Raw genomic sequence first — 18899 nt, 5'->3', positions numbered from 1 at the left:
AAATGGAAAAAAAGGCTTTTCGAAGAAAAGCCAAGTATAAAATCCTGTATTTTGTCGTCACTTTCGATTTGTCTACGAGCACCAGCCCATGTCTTAGAAATCGGTTATCTGATTGATAAGCCACGATCGCGATCCACGTATATGCTGTATAATGGCCACGATAACATTGCTGATTATAACCATTCTGGTTTTTTCATTAGCTCAGTCAACATTTGGTAAGCATATTACATGTACATTAATGTACACAATCACGTTTAAATAAGAGCTAGATTATCTTTTTTATTTTCTCACTTTGTTGTGATTTTGTAATATCTCCACCGAACATGACGTCACATGTATGATACGAGTCTCACGACCATACGTTAGTTAAGCATACACCTTCTGATATCCAAGACAACAGTATGGTGATTTTTGAAGTTAGTTAGCTCAAACGACTTCTATAGATAGTCATAGATAATGATGTCTCCTTCAGAAAATAAAGATAATTTACATGCCAGTGGGCCATATACATATATACGTGTACGTATATTCTTATATTCTTTCTAGAAGTTGTTTGGTTGCTGTTTCAAAATTACACATAAACTTGAATCTTCTATAATTTTGAATATATTCGAAGTAATCAAGCAATATTTTTTTTTGTTTCATAGGCTGTACTTCTGGCTGGTTGTCTAACGACAACAAGTGCTACCTATTCAGTTCTTTCAAGGCGTCTTGGCCAGTAGCAGCTGTATGTATTAAAGCAGTGGGATCAGTTTGGGCCATCTACTGCTTGTGGCTTTCACCGATAAATCTTTATTTTTTTTTTAAGTTTGTTAAAGATAATCTAGCGTAATAGATATGACATAAAACTAAATTTGGTATTGTCTTATCCTACTAATTGTCGGAAACCCACGAGTTGTGTACCGCTCTACATCATCCATAGAGTTAGAAATTAAGAGTTATTTTATAAAGTCAAATCAGAGACTGTGACCTGTATACGTTTTGACGGTAGGATTTGTTTTCAATTTGATTTATTTACGACATAGCAATGCATAACATTTAAAAGATCAAATAGCAAGATATCCCAGAGGTATCTTGAAAAGTCCACCATCTAATGATGGTGTTCAAAAATTATCATTTCCTTTCTTCAAAATTGGGCCAAACAGAAAAAGGACCTCCCTGTGGAACGCCTGATAATTTGAAATGGTTTCCCATTATAATCTTCCTTTAAAATTATGACCACCTAACCCCAATATATCTAGTAACTAAACCTTAATTTTATCCGTGATGGCAATGAGAAAGCCCGTAATGTCACCCCATTTTAAAGTACACTTACATTTAATATGAAACCTTATTCATGCAAAGTTGACTTTTAAGCCTATCTTAACGATATGTCCAAATGATAGATGCAATAAGTCAAAATGCTATAGTTCATTGTGCAAATATTTCTTTTAGCAGTTTTTTTTATTGCAGAGTTATTGCCGTACATTTAATGCCAAATTGGCGGAGCCAATGGACCAATCTTCTGTAGACTTTCTGAGTGGCGAAGTAAAAGGAAGCGTACGTTAGTATTGTCGGTACCTGTCCTTGATGGATACAGGGGAGGAATTCAGGGGCTCAATCCAGTCTCTGAAACATTTACAGGAGGCCAACAAAAATATGTCTGTTTAGGATTACCCGACCGACCCTAATTTTTAACCCCCGACCTTAATTTTTTTCCACTTTTCTACGAAAAAAAATTGATTAAATTCAGGATTTCGATCTCAGACTCCGGTTCCAGCCATTATTTTAGGGTGAAAGCAACTAAACAAAAAAAAAAAAATCCTGACCTACCGACCATATTTTTTTTGCCAATGTAATCCTAAACAGATTTTTTTTGGCCTGACGAAGTATGAGTTTTCTTATGATTGTGATAATAAAACTCAAAGCTAAACTGTAACGCATCTACTGCATGGGTAATGTCTTACTGAACAAAACATCCCATAATTTCGAAAACCAGTTTCTCACCCCTTCCTCTCATTCATTTAGATCTTTTCAAGACTTACAATATATATCGGATACAACGGAGCACATATGGGTCTGAGGATTAGTGCATACATGTACATACTATAGTACCTGTAGAATGTGAATTTTACAGATCGTTTTTATCTAGATCCTAAAAACGTCTTAAATTGTCTATTGTCTAATTGACTAATTCTCAGATACCTATTGGCTGTTATGAAGTAGGTTTTTTTTTGTTTTGTTTTTTTTTGGCCAAAAAACCAACAACAAACAAACAAAGAAACAAAACAAACAAACAAACAAACAAACAAACAAACAAACAAACAAACAAACAAACAAACAAACAAACAAACAAACAAACAAACAAACAAACAAACAAACAAACAAACAAACCACAATGCATTATATATGCTAAAAAAAGAATGAAATTATGAAAACATCCACGATTTTTTGACAGCACTGCACGGAGAGTCCTATTACCTAGGCGGAGGGGACTTTTTTGTGGAGGGACAGTGGCTTTGGATGTCGACCCAGGGGAGGATGAGTGTCACCAACTGGGGGCCCGGGGAACCGAATGATGCTGGTGAAGACGAAGATTGTGTGGAAATAGTACACTCCGGCCTGTGGAACGATGACGTCTGTGACAACCCAAAAGGCTTCATATGTGAAATGGAGTAAGATTACAAATTGTGTTTTTTAATATCTCTTCTTTACATCTTACAGATTAACCTCCATTGCGAGTGTGTATCGACGGTGACGTCATGATTTGGTAAGATCGAATTCTGCGTGGTTTTTTTTAGAAAAAGTTTGACGCTGCGCTCGCAGACACATCAAATGTAGTTCTACTCACAAGGGAGATAATTCTGTAATATGCAAACACAGAATACAGTTGTGAATCTCGTTAACTCAAAACATAGATTACCATCTATATATCTCTGCTCGAAATAATAGTATAAATATATGACAAAGAAAATAGTAAAAAAAAATATACAAATATATAAAAGTGCTCTGCTGGTTACGACCAAACATTTCACACTACATCTATGTACACTTTTATAACTCCAAATATCGGATTATTCGAAGTTTTATCGTGTTCTGGTTGGTTTTGAGTTAAAGAGGTTTGACTGTGCATGCATTTTGATCTATCGGAGCTATCTCCCTTCTTTTCACTCGCGTCAGTAAATCAGTTGGGTTTGTGTTTTATTTATTTAAACGTTCTATTAACAGCTAGATCATGTAAGGACGAGTCATGTTTGTTGGTAAAGGGAAGTAGGAGAACCAGGAGAAAAAACCACCAATTAACTCTGATAGATCAGAAGGCTGTGCGTGTATATTCGACATCATCACATTTGGTCACGAATCTGCGTAAAGACTCATGCATTTTGTACATTGTTTTGACTTCTGTATTTTCTCTTATTTCAGTGTCGAGGTAGCTCAAAGCCTGATCGGCCGATGAGTCGCTGTGTTCAATATTTCAATAATATTTAATATTAATTTTAAATAATATTAAAAACATCTCTGAAATAGATATGTTTGTAATGGTTTTATATTGTAAAACAGAAAGTGCCTGTTGTCTTTAGATGTACATACTTTTATGCATTTGATGTTATACAGATTGGGAGTTTGGGGATATTTCGAGGCGTATGTACAACACGGATGTACACAATCCCCAATGAAACACAAACTTTGACTTTATAGCCTAGCTATGATATTGTATACGTACATTCTATATGTGTAATAGTATATCATGATATTGTATACGTACACTCTATATGTGTAATAGTATATCATGATATTGTATACGTACACTTCTATATGTGTAATAGTATATCATGATATTGTATACGTACACTATCTATATGTGTAATAGTATATCATGATATTGTATACGTACACTCCTATATGTGTAATAGTATATCATGATATTGTATACGTACACTCCTATATGTGTAATAGTATATCATGATATTGTATACGTACACTTCTATATGTGTAATAGTATATCATGATATTGTATACGTACACTCTATATGTGTGTAATAGTATATCATGATATTGTATACGTACACTCCTATATGTGTAATAGTATATATTATGATATTGTATACGTACACTCTATATGTGAATAGTATATCATGATATTGTATACGTACATTCTATATGTGTAATAGTATATCATGATATTGTATACGTACACTTCTATATGTGTATCATGTATTGTTACGTACACTATATGTATATTGTATACGTACACTCACTTCTATATGTGTAATAGTATATCATGATATTGTATACGTACACTTCTATATGTGTAATAGTATATCATGATATTGTATACGTACACTTCTATATGTGTAATAGTATATCATGATATTGTATACGTACACTTCTATATGTGTAATAGTATATCATGTGATATTATATATTGTTTACGTACACTCCTATATGTGTAATAGTATATTGAATAGTATATCATGATATTGTATACGTACACTTCTATATGTGTAATAGTATATCATGATATTGTATACGTACACTCCTATATGTGTAATAGTATATCATGATATTGTATACGTACACTTCTATATGTGTAATAGTATATCATGATATTGTATACGTACACTTCTATATGTGTAATAGTATATCATGATATTGTATACGTACACTTCTATATGTGTAATAGTATATTTAACTAAATGATATTGTAATACGTACACTTCTACAGTGAAGTGATGCAATGTTTTTGGTATATAATATATACATTAATGTGTAATGATTTGTATGTTTTGATTCACGTAAATCAAGGTTTAGAGTTAACTCTCCAGTACCCCGTCTGAGCGTTCTCCATAATCATACATAAGTACAAGTATATATATTATCATATGTCATCATTGTAACGACCAAACTATCACGGACCTGTTTAATCCACTGTCGCCGCTATCGTTGGCGATAATTACCGGGGTTATTAGTAGTAATCACTAATATCACAAGGGTATACATGCATAATAGAAAGAAATCAGAGTTACCAGGATTGCATTCACAAAGAAATAATATAAAACGAAAAAAATCCCAACTCTACTTTGTAAGTGATGATATAAATCCAAGATAATTTCAGTATGAATGTTATAAACTTACTTCATGGTGTTTTATTATATAGTTAGACGTTAATGTTGGACAGAGGTGCAAAGATATATGTATTAAAAATATCAATATTTAGAAAGATTGATTTTAGTTGCTAAATATAATGAAGTTCAATTCTGGTGGTATGTTTCTTTCTTCTTTCAAACACAGGTACACATATTGTACCAAGGTGTAATCAAAGCTCCCGTAAACCCTGATTGGCCTTCCCGTATATTTGCCCTGATACAAATGTAGAGTGTAACAGTGTTTTAATACTACACTTACATCTACGTTTGTCTGTTTTCTTTGTTGATGGGTGGATCGGAGTTCACTCATATGGTATGGCTAGGTGACCTAAATAGGAAGATTCACCAAATGGTTTTTTATGCAGACATACGGAAAATGTTGCTGAAATGCCATCAAACTTGCATGCATCCTACGACAGTACAATTTATAAGCCCCTAACTAAAGGATGTTAAAACCTTTAAACTCGAGGTTTAAGGACACAAGGTTCCACCAATCAATGACGTGAAGCCTACGAAATTGACAAGGCTCCAAATCAAGGAGTTGATTTTCGTCGAATAGAAAATATGGAGAGTAGAGAACTAAGGGAAGGGAACCAGTCTAAATCACTGGCAAGGGAGATAATCCAAATGCTTAATTTCAGGAAGTTCACAGAAAAAATATATAATTTATTCTTTCCATTTCATTTTTCTACCCAATTTTATCATTGATTATTTTTAACCAATTAATGCTTATTGTTTTAGTATAAATAGCATTATCAAGCAATGTATCGACTTTGAGAAATTTTTCATTACTTTTAGCAACATTTCAACATATTTTAACTAATATTTTGGGGGTTTCCGGCCTCTTGGATCTTAAGAAAATCATAAAAACATATTTTTTGTTATTTTTTTCACACGCACATAAGGATTTAATCAGTTTAGAATGTTGTGCCTTCTGAATCATGGCATAAATTTTAAGAAATTGCGTTATTTTTAGATTTATGCATTTGTTCACATACATAATTGTATATACCCCCGGTTGCCATGGATACACAAAATATTTTTTCGTATCAACCAACTTTTTATGAATAGTTCTTTTTATGTTACAAATTAGCAAACAATCATCAACTTCTGTGATTTACAAACTTTCCACTAATATAGTGTACGAAGCTCGATGCTTATTGGCATGGCCTCTTAAAAATCACTTATAAAATGATTAAAATGCCATAAAACAAAATATTCAAATGTCATTGACATGCATGTCGATGACCAGCTGGTATTTTTTTAAAGATAAAAAAAAAACATTCATTTTCTCTATGGATGAACAATGAAGGAAGGTTATTCATTTATTACAATCTTATGAAAAAATATCCACTTATAAAATTTAAATCTGATTGTATATCAGGAATTTTCTTGTAATGATCGGAGAATAAGTTTGTTCATCAATCGACAATTCATCAAAAAATAATTTTCTGAAATTGGTAAGGTAAATGATAGAGTGATACAAGGCTCAATTCTTGGCCCACTATTGTCTTGACGATATCGCTAAAGAGCTTAAATCAACCACGCGTCTTCCTCATACTGACAGAGAAAGTAAAGGAGGGCAAACATGCCTTGTTCCTTTTAACCCTGATAAAACGAGTTTTAATATTAAACTCGGATGACATTGTTGAATTTAGGTTTGAGTTTGACGGCATTATATTTAATTTGTTTGAGTTTAGTGAATTCATAGATACCTTGATGAAATTTCTAATTCATAGTCTGAGCGCATCATTGGGATCTACAAGGCTGTGACGAAGAAAAAATGGGTACTGTCTTCAGATGTGAAGTATACCACCTATTTTAGTATATTCTTTCATCAATCTAATAAATTGTGCTTTCATAATTCTTAGGATGGATTCTCTACCATAAAAAATTCGCTTTTATTTTCTCTTTAAAGGCTCGCTATCTTTCAGAAACGGCTTTTAATTTTTAAAATGGAGATTGATTATTTTGTTGAGACGAAAAAAGTTATAAACTTTCCCGTTTTAGTTGTATGTTTAATCAACGAAAAACTGTAATTGTACAAACACATTCGACCTGTGATTTTGTATCTTACTGATCTCCAGCAAAATAAATATTATAAATATTAATGGTGATGTATGTCAGGGGACAGCCATTCAACTATCATTTTCTGTCATTATCGTTGTTTTCCCTGATATTATTTTTTTTTAATTTTTTAATGTACATGTACGTACGATGAAAGAACATCTGCTAAAATTATCAAATGATGATATTGAGGATTCGATTCTTAACAGTTGTTTTGTCTTATCATGTAAATATATCTCTTTATACACGCCTGAGTTCGAACGTATATTGTCTCAGTCGTAATTGACTTTTGTCTATCAGAGTTACTTCCCTTCGTACATAGAACCAAATTACATGTAAGTTGGCTGATTTCGATCATGTCGCAAAACTGCATTGGCGACTTCGCCATACGACATTGCGGCAATTTGCCAAGCGAGGAACGAATGTGACATGTATAATTTACCAAGAGAAGAGCAACAATGCGACATGGCCGAAATCAGCCACCTTAGATAATGTTTTTTTCCTTGGGCTCACACTCTTCGTATACAACTTCGTAAAGTGCAATAATGTACGATGTCTGCTCCAATGTGGTGATAAAATCCATGCAAAGCGAAACAGTGTGAATGGCTTATGTTAGGAAACACTCAACTCTAACATCTTGAAAATAGAAATATATTATTTTTAGATGCCTGATTTGAATGAATTATAAAGCAACAATGTGTAAGTTGAGATATTGTTTTCATTAAAAAAAGAAGGGGGGGGGGGGTTCTTGACTCGTCAGCATACAAAAGGCGCTAAACGTATTAACACTTGTTTAACGCTGATTTTGATGACCGAGTCTCAGTCTTCTACTGCCCGAATTCTCCGTTCACGTTGAGCTCGGCGTTGTTCTAGAGATTCGGCGTACAGTATCAGGAAGAACAGAATGCTGTAAAGAAGCATATATGGAAAGAACCCACTGGATATAAGCATAATGGATATTGTGTATCCGCTCCAGACAACCGCCATCACGGACCTGTTCGGACATCTGATGACGTCACTCACGACACCAATTACATCCGTCAGAAAGTGTCTGAGAAGTGATGTAAATGAAAATGTGGGGAGGTTCTGTAATAGGTGTCGCACTTCGAGCTGGTTGTCTTGAGTCGTAGTGAAACTGGCGTCCGAGTCGTCCGAAGAGCTCCCGCAACTTGACGTCGGACGAGCCCGTCGACGTTGATCCACTTGGTTCACTATCGTGTCCACTTCACTGTTCGACATTTCAGGCAGGTGGTGCCGAACGGGAACATCTCCGAACTCCGTACGGGAAACTTCTTCGTTACAATCCTCTTCTTCGCTACCCTCGTCAGCACTTTGTGACGCGACGGATCGAACCCGAACAGTCCGGGTTCGAATCTGAAATAGGAAATAGAGACACATGTTATGGATAGGTGTGATCCTTCTATTGTTAGTACCTATCTTTGGTGTGCCCATATGTAACAGGAGAGGAGAAAATGTAGCGAACAGACCGGGATTTAGTCCCAGGACCCTCAGAACACTAGCTGAGTGCTCTACTGACTGAGCTACCTGGTCACCGATGATCGATCCAGTCCAATGCCGCTACACATATATACTTTTAGAAATTTCAGGGGTCAATATTACAATTACACAATTTTATCTGTATCCTATCTCTATGAAAAGTGAACACATAACTTAACAACACGCCAACAGTCCCGCTTTATTTTGGTTTTCTCACTTAAAGCATCATTCATAGACGACTTTCAAATAAATTTAGTATTTTGGACATGTTCATATATGTACTTATAATTACTTATAATTCCGCAGATGAATTCTTTTGCGACCACATCACCAAGATATCCCGCAAAGATTACAGCTCTTACATATTACATTGATCTAAGTTTCAATTTTGATATAGTCTACAAACTTTTAAAATACTAAGATATGAACTTAAGCTTATATAGATGTAGAATCTTTTCTGTTGTTCACTATTTTATCATTACCGTCTTCTGTTCGCTGAGCCAGTTTTCCACGAACTCCTGTAAAGTGTAGTTAACAGTCAGTTTCCGCTTCCGGATGCTCTTAGCGCTCAGTGGACAGCGACATGTTGGACAGCGTAACTTTATTTGGTTAGGGCTCGTTCCGGGATTCTGCTCTCTGCCATTCCGTTCCAAGAGGCCAAGACAACTATAGAGTGTTCAACAACAAAATTATCAGATAGACAGCTTACGTTTAATGTTAATGATTCCACGATTGTGGATTTCACGGTGAAATTGAATTTACATATATATTACTCTCGAAGACTTGAAATCAAGGACATCTGTAGTTACAGCTAAAATGTATCTGCTCAAAACTGAGGTATAGAGTCTATGTGTCAGATCTAGTAGGTCCTAGATTTCTACATGTATGGCCGATACCTATAAAATACATGTAACTCTTAGGCATATAACATCAAAGGTTCTTCATATAAACTTGCCTGATACAGAAGCTGTGTCCACATTTCAGGGTATGCGGATTGCAGTAATAATCCAAACAGATGCTACATTTGAGGTACTTGTACCATAGTCTGTCTACAGGCTGCGATGCTTCCGAGTCTTGAAGCATCATGGCAAATGCATTGTTATTGTCGCCATGGCAAAGCACATGACGTCATTAACAATAAGCCAAAAGCGTTAGTTTTGATGACGTGGAGAGCAAATGCAAATGAAAGGTATTCCAAATGGCGTGTGATGGTCGGTTAGGCTAGAATGGCTGACAATGTTGAAGGGACTGTCAAACAACGTGAAAAACATGTACGATTTTTATTGGACGAAGAGAGTAACGTCAGACCACAGGTCCGATACAGAAAAACACCAAAGAAGCTTCAGCAATTACGAAAAATCCGCTCAGATACAGAAGACGTGTGCGAAGAAATCGAAAAGAATAGAGACGCACTCACAGAAATATACCGAAGAGTGATGCGAATGACGGAAGATGCCGAAAAGTTGAAGCTTGAAACTCGACAACTAGTCGGTGATTATGCCGACCTCGGCAAAAAGTTTGCTGGTCTAGAATTGGAGAAAAAAGCTTTCGACGACAAAGTGGACAAACATCTCGATGACGTAGATGAAAAACGGTATCTTGATGGACTTATTAACCATTTAAATGAGGTCGACCGGAATATGACTTTTGAACCATGCCAAGTGTTGGGATGTTCCATCGATGAAGGATATCTACAGAGCAAGTGTTCCCTCTCCGAGAGATGATGAGTTTATATCGTTACAGCATACAGTATTTCGTTTAAATGGAATTGTAGAAATCTTTGTCAACAAAAATGTTAAAATCATCAAGCGTTTAAGAAATATCTGTGTGGTGTAATAAAATTGGGGGAGATTTTGTTTACACAAAATGTGTCTACAGCAACCAAATTCAGGCAAAGAGAAAATAACAGCGTAATCGGGAAAATGTTTTTTATTCTGTCCTGAAATAAAATAAAAAGAGATGGCTCGTATTCTTGTTTGATGTTATAAGTTCATACAAACTTCATGCTTTCTCACGTACCCAAAACTCATTTGAGTGCTTATGGATATCTAATCAAAAATACCTATACAAAAAGAAATTTTCACTGGAAAGAACGCGAAAGCATTAAACACGCCTCTTTAACGGAAGTCTACAGTACAGCTTTGAAACAATGAAGTTATTCATGTTAAAATCTCCCGCTTTCTACAACCGTAAGATTTCCCAAATTGGTTGCAAGAAATCTGAAGTTTTACGTTACATTAAATAATTATTTCCTGGATGCGTGCGATACTATAGTTTTTGAGATGTGAATCTGCCGAATATTTACCATCGGAAGTGAACATGTTAGAAAATGAAATGAAACATTTTGCACGAAAACGATAGCATTTCAGGTGAATGTCATGGTATGCAATATAAACTGGTAAATGTTTTAGCTTCGGCTCTCTCATCAAAGCTTCCAAAGCTTTCAAACTTCCGGCTGTGGTCTTACGGAGTGTCTGAGGGAGGTAGCAAGGCAAATATTTGTGTCCATAAATCTTTTGTAGATGACCAAACAAAGAAATACAGTAAAACAAAGTTATAACGAACCCCTGGAGACCAACGGAAATATTTCGTTATAAGCATAGTTCGTTATAGACAAATTGTGTTGTATGTAGCAAAATTGATAAGGACTGAAATTTACTGAAATTTTGTTTGCAAACTGTGTGAATCCGCGTAGCGGATTCTCACAAAAGTTTGCAAACACAATTTATTTCATACCCCGATGAAATTAAAAAATAGTGACTTCAATACTTATAATTAATTTCCCAGGCTACTTTATAAAATGAAATACATTTACACGTACGATTCCATTGATTTTTTCCAAGGGATTATTTTTTCCAAATCAATACGCAACGTCAATGTTTCTATTGTGACGTCATGATAACGTCGGGAATTCCGCGCCATTCTCGGATTTTTTTTTCATCGTGGAATGAAAAAAATGAATAGACCAATCAGAAAGCCTTTAACAAAGAGAAAATTAATTATTACTTTATAACCATAACTTTGTTGTAAGCATGTTCGATATAGTCCTGTTTTACTGTATACCCCAAACTATATATAAAACTGTTCTTTAAATGAATTTGTTTTGCTGTTTAAAAAAACTATTTGGAGATATTCTTAATTCGTGTCGGGTTTGCAACAATCAGATTGGGTTTGCAACAATCAACAAAAAATTACGCCAATAGATGCCAACAACACGGGATAGTTATTTCGAGCACAATAAAGCGTCAACCTGCAGGCGCTCGCATTACTATCGGAATAGATCTCGTGAATAAAATCATAATAATATCGTGATTACTTTGTCAGCTTTTTCAAACTGTATATATTTGACTGTTGTAGGCCGAATATTTCTGTAGATAGTTGTAGTTATGTATATTGTGACTTTGAATGCTGTCATGTGTTATGACGTTCCTGCAAATGAATTTCCCTAGAAAACGCGGTTACCTTTGTTCACAGGAATCTGAGAATAAGTTACAGAATATATAGGGATTGGATTTCGTTTTTATGTTAACCATGCTTGTATGGAGCAATTCCTCTAAGAATATATTCTATGGGGCGCGTTAGCGCCCCATATTGAATATATTCTTAGAGGAATTGCTCCATACAAGCATGGTTAACATAAAAACGAAATCCAATCCCTATATTTACACTCACACGACTTTTCATTTATATTTTATGCAATAAAATCGTCATTTGAAAGTGACGTAATTATTCAATAAAAGTCGGTCAAAAGTGGGAGGAGCTTACTCAATTGAACAGCGAATGATGACTCTTCACGTAAGATAGAATTGTCATTTGAAAGTGACGTAATTATTCAATAAAAGTCGGTCAAAAGTGGGAGGAACTTACTCAATTGAACAGCGAATGATGACTCTTCACGTAAGATAGAATTATTCATCCGCGACAAAAAAAAAGTTCAATATTTTAATGTAAAATAAAAATTTTATTTAATCATATCAGAACTTTAAATAGGTATTCAATTTTGCTAAAAGTTAATATATAGCGTAATAACATAAAGTATTTGTACTCGGCCACATGTGTGAACTCTGTGACCGTTATTGTGAAGCGAGGCGAGGCTGACGCACGCTTACACACGCTTACACACTGGAGTTTTCCGAAGTTGTCAAAACACCGATGTTCAAGTAGCTAAATTTGTTTGAGATTGTCGTCTGACTTGATGATATTACATCCTTCGGAGTCATGTGATTATATAATCTACGCTTAAATCCATCGCCATCTATAGATGGAACAACTTCACTTGTGTTCGATGGATACAATGTATTTGTGGTCACGTGTAACTGTCAACACGTGGATTACTGGCGGTGCATGTTTTATAATACACATGATTAAATTCTCAAAGAACAAAGACAAGAGAATATGTTTATAACTGACCTAGCTCTGTCAGAGGGTCTCACGCCCGTCAACCCCAAAGACTCGATCGTAGGACACAGCATCCTCGATACTCCAGGGGTTCCGATCACATACGATCTCTACATCCCTGGACTATCTCATAGTAAAACTGAAGGCAGTTCAGAAGAAAATATCTGACCAATCCACAGGCCTGCAAAGATTTCCTTTGAAGACTACAGAGAGAGCGACACCCAACTTCAAAGCCACACAGTCAACCACAGTGTACCGTTATACGGCTCTTTTGATGTACATCAAAGGACTAAACTACCTGTTCTTTCCAGTTGCCTCCAGTTTTACTATGAGATAGTCCAGGGGTGTAGAGATCGTATGTGATCGGAACCCCTGGAGTATCGAGGATGAGGACACAGACACAGAGGTAATGTTTACATTTGACATCCATCATTTGCAGCGCTTGACAAAAATGAAAGCGCTGCACGTCGCCCCGGTCGGGATATTTTTCCCGTTACTTTATATACAATTGTTAATTTTAAAAATGTTTGTATCATATATAAATATAAAACATATATGTATTGTTTACATTTTCCCCAAATTCTATGAAAAACAGCAATATACACGTAATGTTACGTCAAAATGTAAACAAAGCCATGTGTTTCTTTTTTTAAAAAAGTAGCCCCTTTACGTTGCATAGAATATTTTCATACGCAAGTTCAAAGTTCAATGTTACCATGCAGTTATGGTAAACAAAATCGGCTAGTACTTACGTATAGTGATCAAGCCTAGCAAGTGTAAATATATAGTTATGGACCCACCAAAGTGTCCTAAGACCATTTCAGACGTTCTAGAGCTATAGATAAAAAAACGATAAAAATCATACTCTACATGGTTCTATATACGAGTATAGTACCATGTAGAGTATGATTTTTATCGTTTTTTTATCTAGAGCTATTAAACGTCCAAAAAAGGTCTTAGGGCACTCTGGTGGGTCCACGATTATATAATCTGTAACTAATTCTCATATCCCTGTGCATTTGTTAAAACAAATTACATTGACCTTCATTCAAGGTCGCACGGGTCAAAACGAATTGCCTTTTAAAATGACTTCTTCTAAATAGCTTAGAGGCCTAGATATTTGGCTTGTAACATGCTTGGATGAAGGGCTACCAAGCTTGTTTAAATGAATAACTTTGGCCTTCATTCAAGGTCACAGTTGTCAAATATACTAGCAGAAACTTCTGGAGAGCTTATAGTATATGATTTTTTTGAATGTTGAAGAGAAGGTAAACATTTCCATTCTTTGTATTGTTTCTTTTGCCCTACTGTTTACTTTGACTGTGCTGTATTGGCCGACTCGGCCTCTTGTTGATTTCAGCTATGAGCCAATACAAGATTCCTCCTCAAGATTTCCTCATCAGTTTGGAAGTTTTGCTCCCGATATCAACGTACTATTCATAAATGATTTTCATAAACCATTTCGCAGACTAACACCCAGACAAATATAACTAATCACGTGTCCATGCTTTCATTAAGGAGAGAGGCAGTCAAATAACTTACGACAAATTGAACTTACAAATTGAATGGTTACAGAGAGGAGGTATGTAGTACTATCACTGCGGCTGTTGTACCCCCGGTCTGTTTCATAGCACTAAAGGCAACCTAGGAGTAAAAACAACTGACCAATCACATGCCTCAAGTATTCCTTTGGAGATTATGTAGAATACAACAGAGCCTTTAGCTGTGCTCTGGAATAGTCTCGAATAGTTCAGGGTGGATATAGGGAGTGGTAGCAACCCCTGGAATATCGAGGAATCTGCAAATTATAATTATATAGCAAGACCTACCTGAGTGTCTTTAAAACATTTTAAATGTCTTAGGGTTCTAGATAAATATACATCTGTGTACACCATGTAGAGTATGTGTACTGTTCATACGTTTACAACGAAACGTTTACATTTTCGTTTTCTCTTTGCTATATAACCTTACCAACTGTGATATCGTTTACACTTGCGTAAACGCAGTGGTTACCACGCAAGAATACACACACCGGAACTGCGCTTTCGATTAGGCCTATTGTATCTGTATGACAAATATTCAATATACTGCATGTATGAATGTAATGTAAATTTTTAATTATGTATCGGCAAATAAATATTTAACAAATATTGTATAAATGGGATGAAAATAATAAAGTTAATGTAAAACTATATTTTGTGTACTCTCTGAATTTGACAACATTTCCCGCCAAATTGAAGCCAGCTGTTCCGGGATTCCATCAACAGACCGACTGTTTCAACAATCGTATAATATTGCAAAAAAAACACAGTTTTATTTTATTTGAACACTTAATTTTTAGTGAAATGATCGGTCGAAATGAAAATATAAGGAATGATTGTTATTGTTTGTTGTTTACCGGTGTGTAAACTGCATTTTTCTACAGATATTTCAACATGACGTGCTAACGCGCGTCATTTATACAAAAATGCAGTTTACACATTTAAAGCCCCATTATGTTTTGGGGTGAAAAAATATCGTCATAAAGTACCAAACTTTGCTGAATAGTAGAGCATATATCCTTATGAAAATATCTGCTAATAAAAAATGCCCAACATTTCCATGTTTTTAAAAAACAATAGAAAACCCCTCTTCGGAGAGGGGGAAATCCGTAGTTCCGCCCCAGAGCCAAAACAATCTAGTACGCATGCGTAGGCACAAAAAAGTGGAATTTCCCTAACAAACTTCAACATCGTGCATGGCGAACGCACTGAAGACTCGCCAAATACGTGTCAGCGAACACACATGGGTCCGTTCTTCACCACGTGCACGTTCCTTCAAACAACGACAATTTAGCGGTCAAGTTGCATTGCTCGATCGCGATCGACTGCACGTTACGATCCCACGCATTCCACGCATGGACCTACAAATACATGTTGTACATGCATATATTTACATGTAGTTTCTATATAAAACTAGGCTAAAACTATTCAAAAAGTGTTTGTTCTTGAATGGAAAGCAAGCAATTAACAAAATTATAATTGCAATGGTATTTGCTGATCTTATGTATTTTGTAATAAAGATTTATAGATGCCTATAGGGTGTAATCTATCTTTATTGAAATGTACATCGAAACCGAACACACGTTTAATTTGTGTACATCGAAACCGAACACACGTACGTTTGTGTTACCTGATGAGGCCTCCCACGGGATGACTCGCCAAACTCGTAAACAAATGAAAGTAAACACAAACACGCCATGTCGTTACCTGCTATATAGATATACATACATACATACATACATACGAAGTCTGGAAAACCTACATGTTCTACTCCATCGCAGACCGATCGCGAACATGTACATGAAACTTAGACCAGTGTTTGAGACAACATGTAGGGTCAACGACGATATCGGCATTATCGGATATATCAATGACAAGTGATCATGATCATGAATTACTAACTGAGTACAATCCACATTGTAGCATAAGATCATTATTATGAACTTTGTAATTACTACATGCAAAAACATATATACATAATATATATATATTATATGTTTATGCAACATATAAAGATACATGTATATGAACCACAGGTGTTTGGCTCTATAGACTCTCTATATGATATATACATGTACAAATGTATATGTAATACTGTGTCAATATATAAAGAGAGAAAAAATGTCTATAGAGCCAAACACCAGTGCATGAACCACATATGTAGGCCAATGTGATTCATTTTATCTCATAATTCATTGCATGCACGGGACAGGAAAAGGAATGCATGTACAAAATGTAGAATAGTTTGGTTTGATTGAATAGTACTAATTAAAAAATGGAGTATAAAAACAGTCCGTTAATGATTTCTATACAGTTCATCGAGTGAAGAAGATCTGATGGAAAAGTATACCAAAACAGCTAAAGAAAACCTGGATCAGCCCTTCATTAAAAGCAGAGAAAATGGGGAAAATATCCGTTTAAATAAGACTGGTAAAGTCCTAGCAGGCATCACGAACTTATTTTTTCTCACATATTTTATTTAGCGCATAAACTTTTAGACTTGCTCCACAAATCGAACTTTTCCTATGAAAACAAATGGGCTGAATGCTAATAAACATAATTCACGTTCAGCGTAAAATGGAATGCACACTCGTGAAATTAGAGAAATTTCAGTTTCAATTCCCTTTTCCTTTTTACTACGTACATTTAAGAATTACGTACCGACGGCAAATGAGGTAGTATCAAGGGTCAAAATAATATATGTTGTGTCTTTTTAATGATGAAACTCTGACAATATTTATATCCCCTTAGTTCACTCTAATACTGACGTTTGTACTAATATAAATGCGAGTCTTTGATAGTTTAATTCGCTCCGTGTACATAAAATTGTAGGCCTATATTTAAAAATGCCCATACGATAATTAGGACTCATACACCTGGTAATCACTACTTGATGTATATAATGATCCTTTTCTAAATACACGAAACGTAATCGAAAAACATTTAATCAGTTAAGTATATATAAATGAAATCTCGACAGGTATCGGTATATAAATACAACATACAGATTGATGTATATCGACTAGCGTCGATTCCAGTGATCTTTCATCTATATGTACATGCATGTACTATCACATATTTCATAGACGAATATCGTTATAAAATACCCAAAGAATAAATAGAAAGCAGTTATAATAATGTATATAGTAAGCTATTAGTCCACCTCTTTACCTATGTTCTAAGTATTTAGATATACTGTGCTCTCCTTACTCTCAAATTATGAATAGATTAGTAGCATCATGGTATTTATTTATCTATATATAATTTTGGATTAATACTGTATTTATCTCAAATTATTACACGAGAGGAAAGAAAATCAACCGATCATCACCAAAAATGACACGGTCACGTGTTTATATTTGTACGATAAAATACCCCATATGGTGCCCCATGTATGCATTTCACTATTTACATCCACTATTTTTCGATAAATACTTTTTTGTATTAAGCTTTATATAAAATATATGTAACATTTGACAGGACACATTTATAATCTGTGGAATCTAATATGTATCATATACTAAACAATTATAGAACATTGTATTGCTCACCGTTTCCTCAAAACTGCCCTCTGTCTCGGTCATGCTTGTTTTGTTTACTATATCCGGGTATCGAACACATACGTATACACGAGGTATTTTTAACTATGCAAATCAACCCGTTCTATTTTAAGAATTCTTTACTAATTGATTATTGCGTAATTATCTTCATTGTAAAGAAACCAAATGAAGAACCTTTCATAAGGGATGTTAATGTATATTTTAGCAAAGTTTGGTGAAAGCATAATGGGACTTTAAACACCAGTAAACAACAAATATTAAAAATCATTCCTTAATTCATGGTCATAGCATAGTAATTTTGATTCCCTTTTGATGTTCCCATAAAACGATTGTAATCTAAATATAACAAACTTATAACGAAATAATTTTATATGTCCTATGACATTCGTTATAACCGTGCTTTTACTATTAAATACATTTAAATATATATGGTTAATGGACACTGCTAGTTCCATAAAATGAAACTAATCCTCAAATCCCCGTGGTTTAATCCCACACTCTCTTTCGTGCATATGTCTGTTGTCTACGTACCCTTTCCTACATTGTCTATGATTGGCTGTATTTTAACACAGGGATATGACAAAAATTTTCAACAAACAGTTTATATATTGTTATTCATGCCATGTCCCTGTGTATTTTAATGCAGTTGAGTAAAAATATTTTATTGCGTTTGGACAAATTAGGAGCCATAAATGAGATAAACACAGACC

At 34.9% G+C, this 18899-nt stretch overlaps 2 protein-coding genes across 2 annotated transcripts; one reads left to right on the top strand and one right to left on the bottom strand.

Moving 5' to 3' along the window:
- Positions 1–92: 92 nt before the first annotated feature.
- Positions 93–3508, top strand: LOC138336338 (perlucin-like). Its single transcript, XM_069285782.1, has 5 exons — positions 93–215; positions 648–727; positions 1453–1543; positions 2438–2654; positions 3403–3508. The coding sequence occupies exons 1-5, from the start codon at positions 152–154 to the stop codon at positions 3434–3436; spliced, it is 486 nt and encodes a 161-aa protein (XP_069141883.1). The 5' UTR covers positions 93–151; the 3' UTR covers positions 3437–3508.
- Positions 3509–7893: 4385 nt separating this feature from the next.
- LOC138336534 (E3 ubiquitin-protein ligase RNF135-like) lies at positions 7894–9830 on the bottom strand. Its single transcript, XM_069286049.1, has 3 exons — positions 9646–9830; positions 9173–9356; positions 7894–8567 (listed from the first exon to the last, which is right to left on the bottom strand). The coding sequence occupies exons 1-3, from the start codon at positions 9774–9776 to the stop codon at positions 8013–8015; spliced, it is 870 nt and encodes a 289-aa protein (XP_069142150.1). The 5' UTR covers positions 9777–9830; the 3' UTR covers positions 7894–8012.
- Between the last annotated feature and the right edge of the window lie 9069 nt (positions 9831–18899).

Source organism: Argopecten irradians, chromosome 12 (genome assembly GCF_041381155.1).
Source record: "Argopecten irradians isolate NY chromosome 12, Ai_NY, whole genome shotgun sequence".
Taxonomy (NCBI): domain Eukaryota; kingdom Metazoa; phylum Mollusca; class Bivalvia; order Pectinida; family Pectinidae; genus Argopecten; species Argopecten irradians.
Note: the sequence above shows the minus strand (reverse complement) of the source record. Positions and strands in the feature narration are given on the sequence as shown.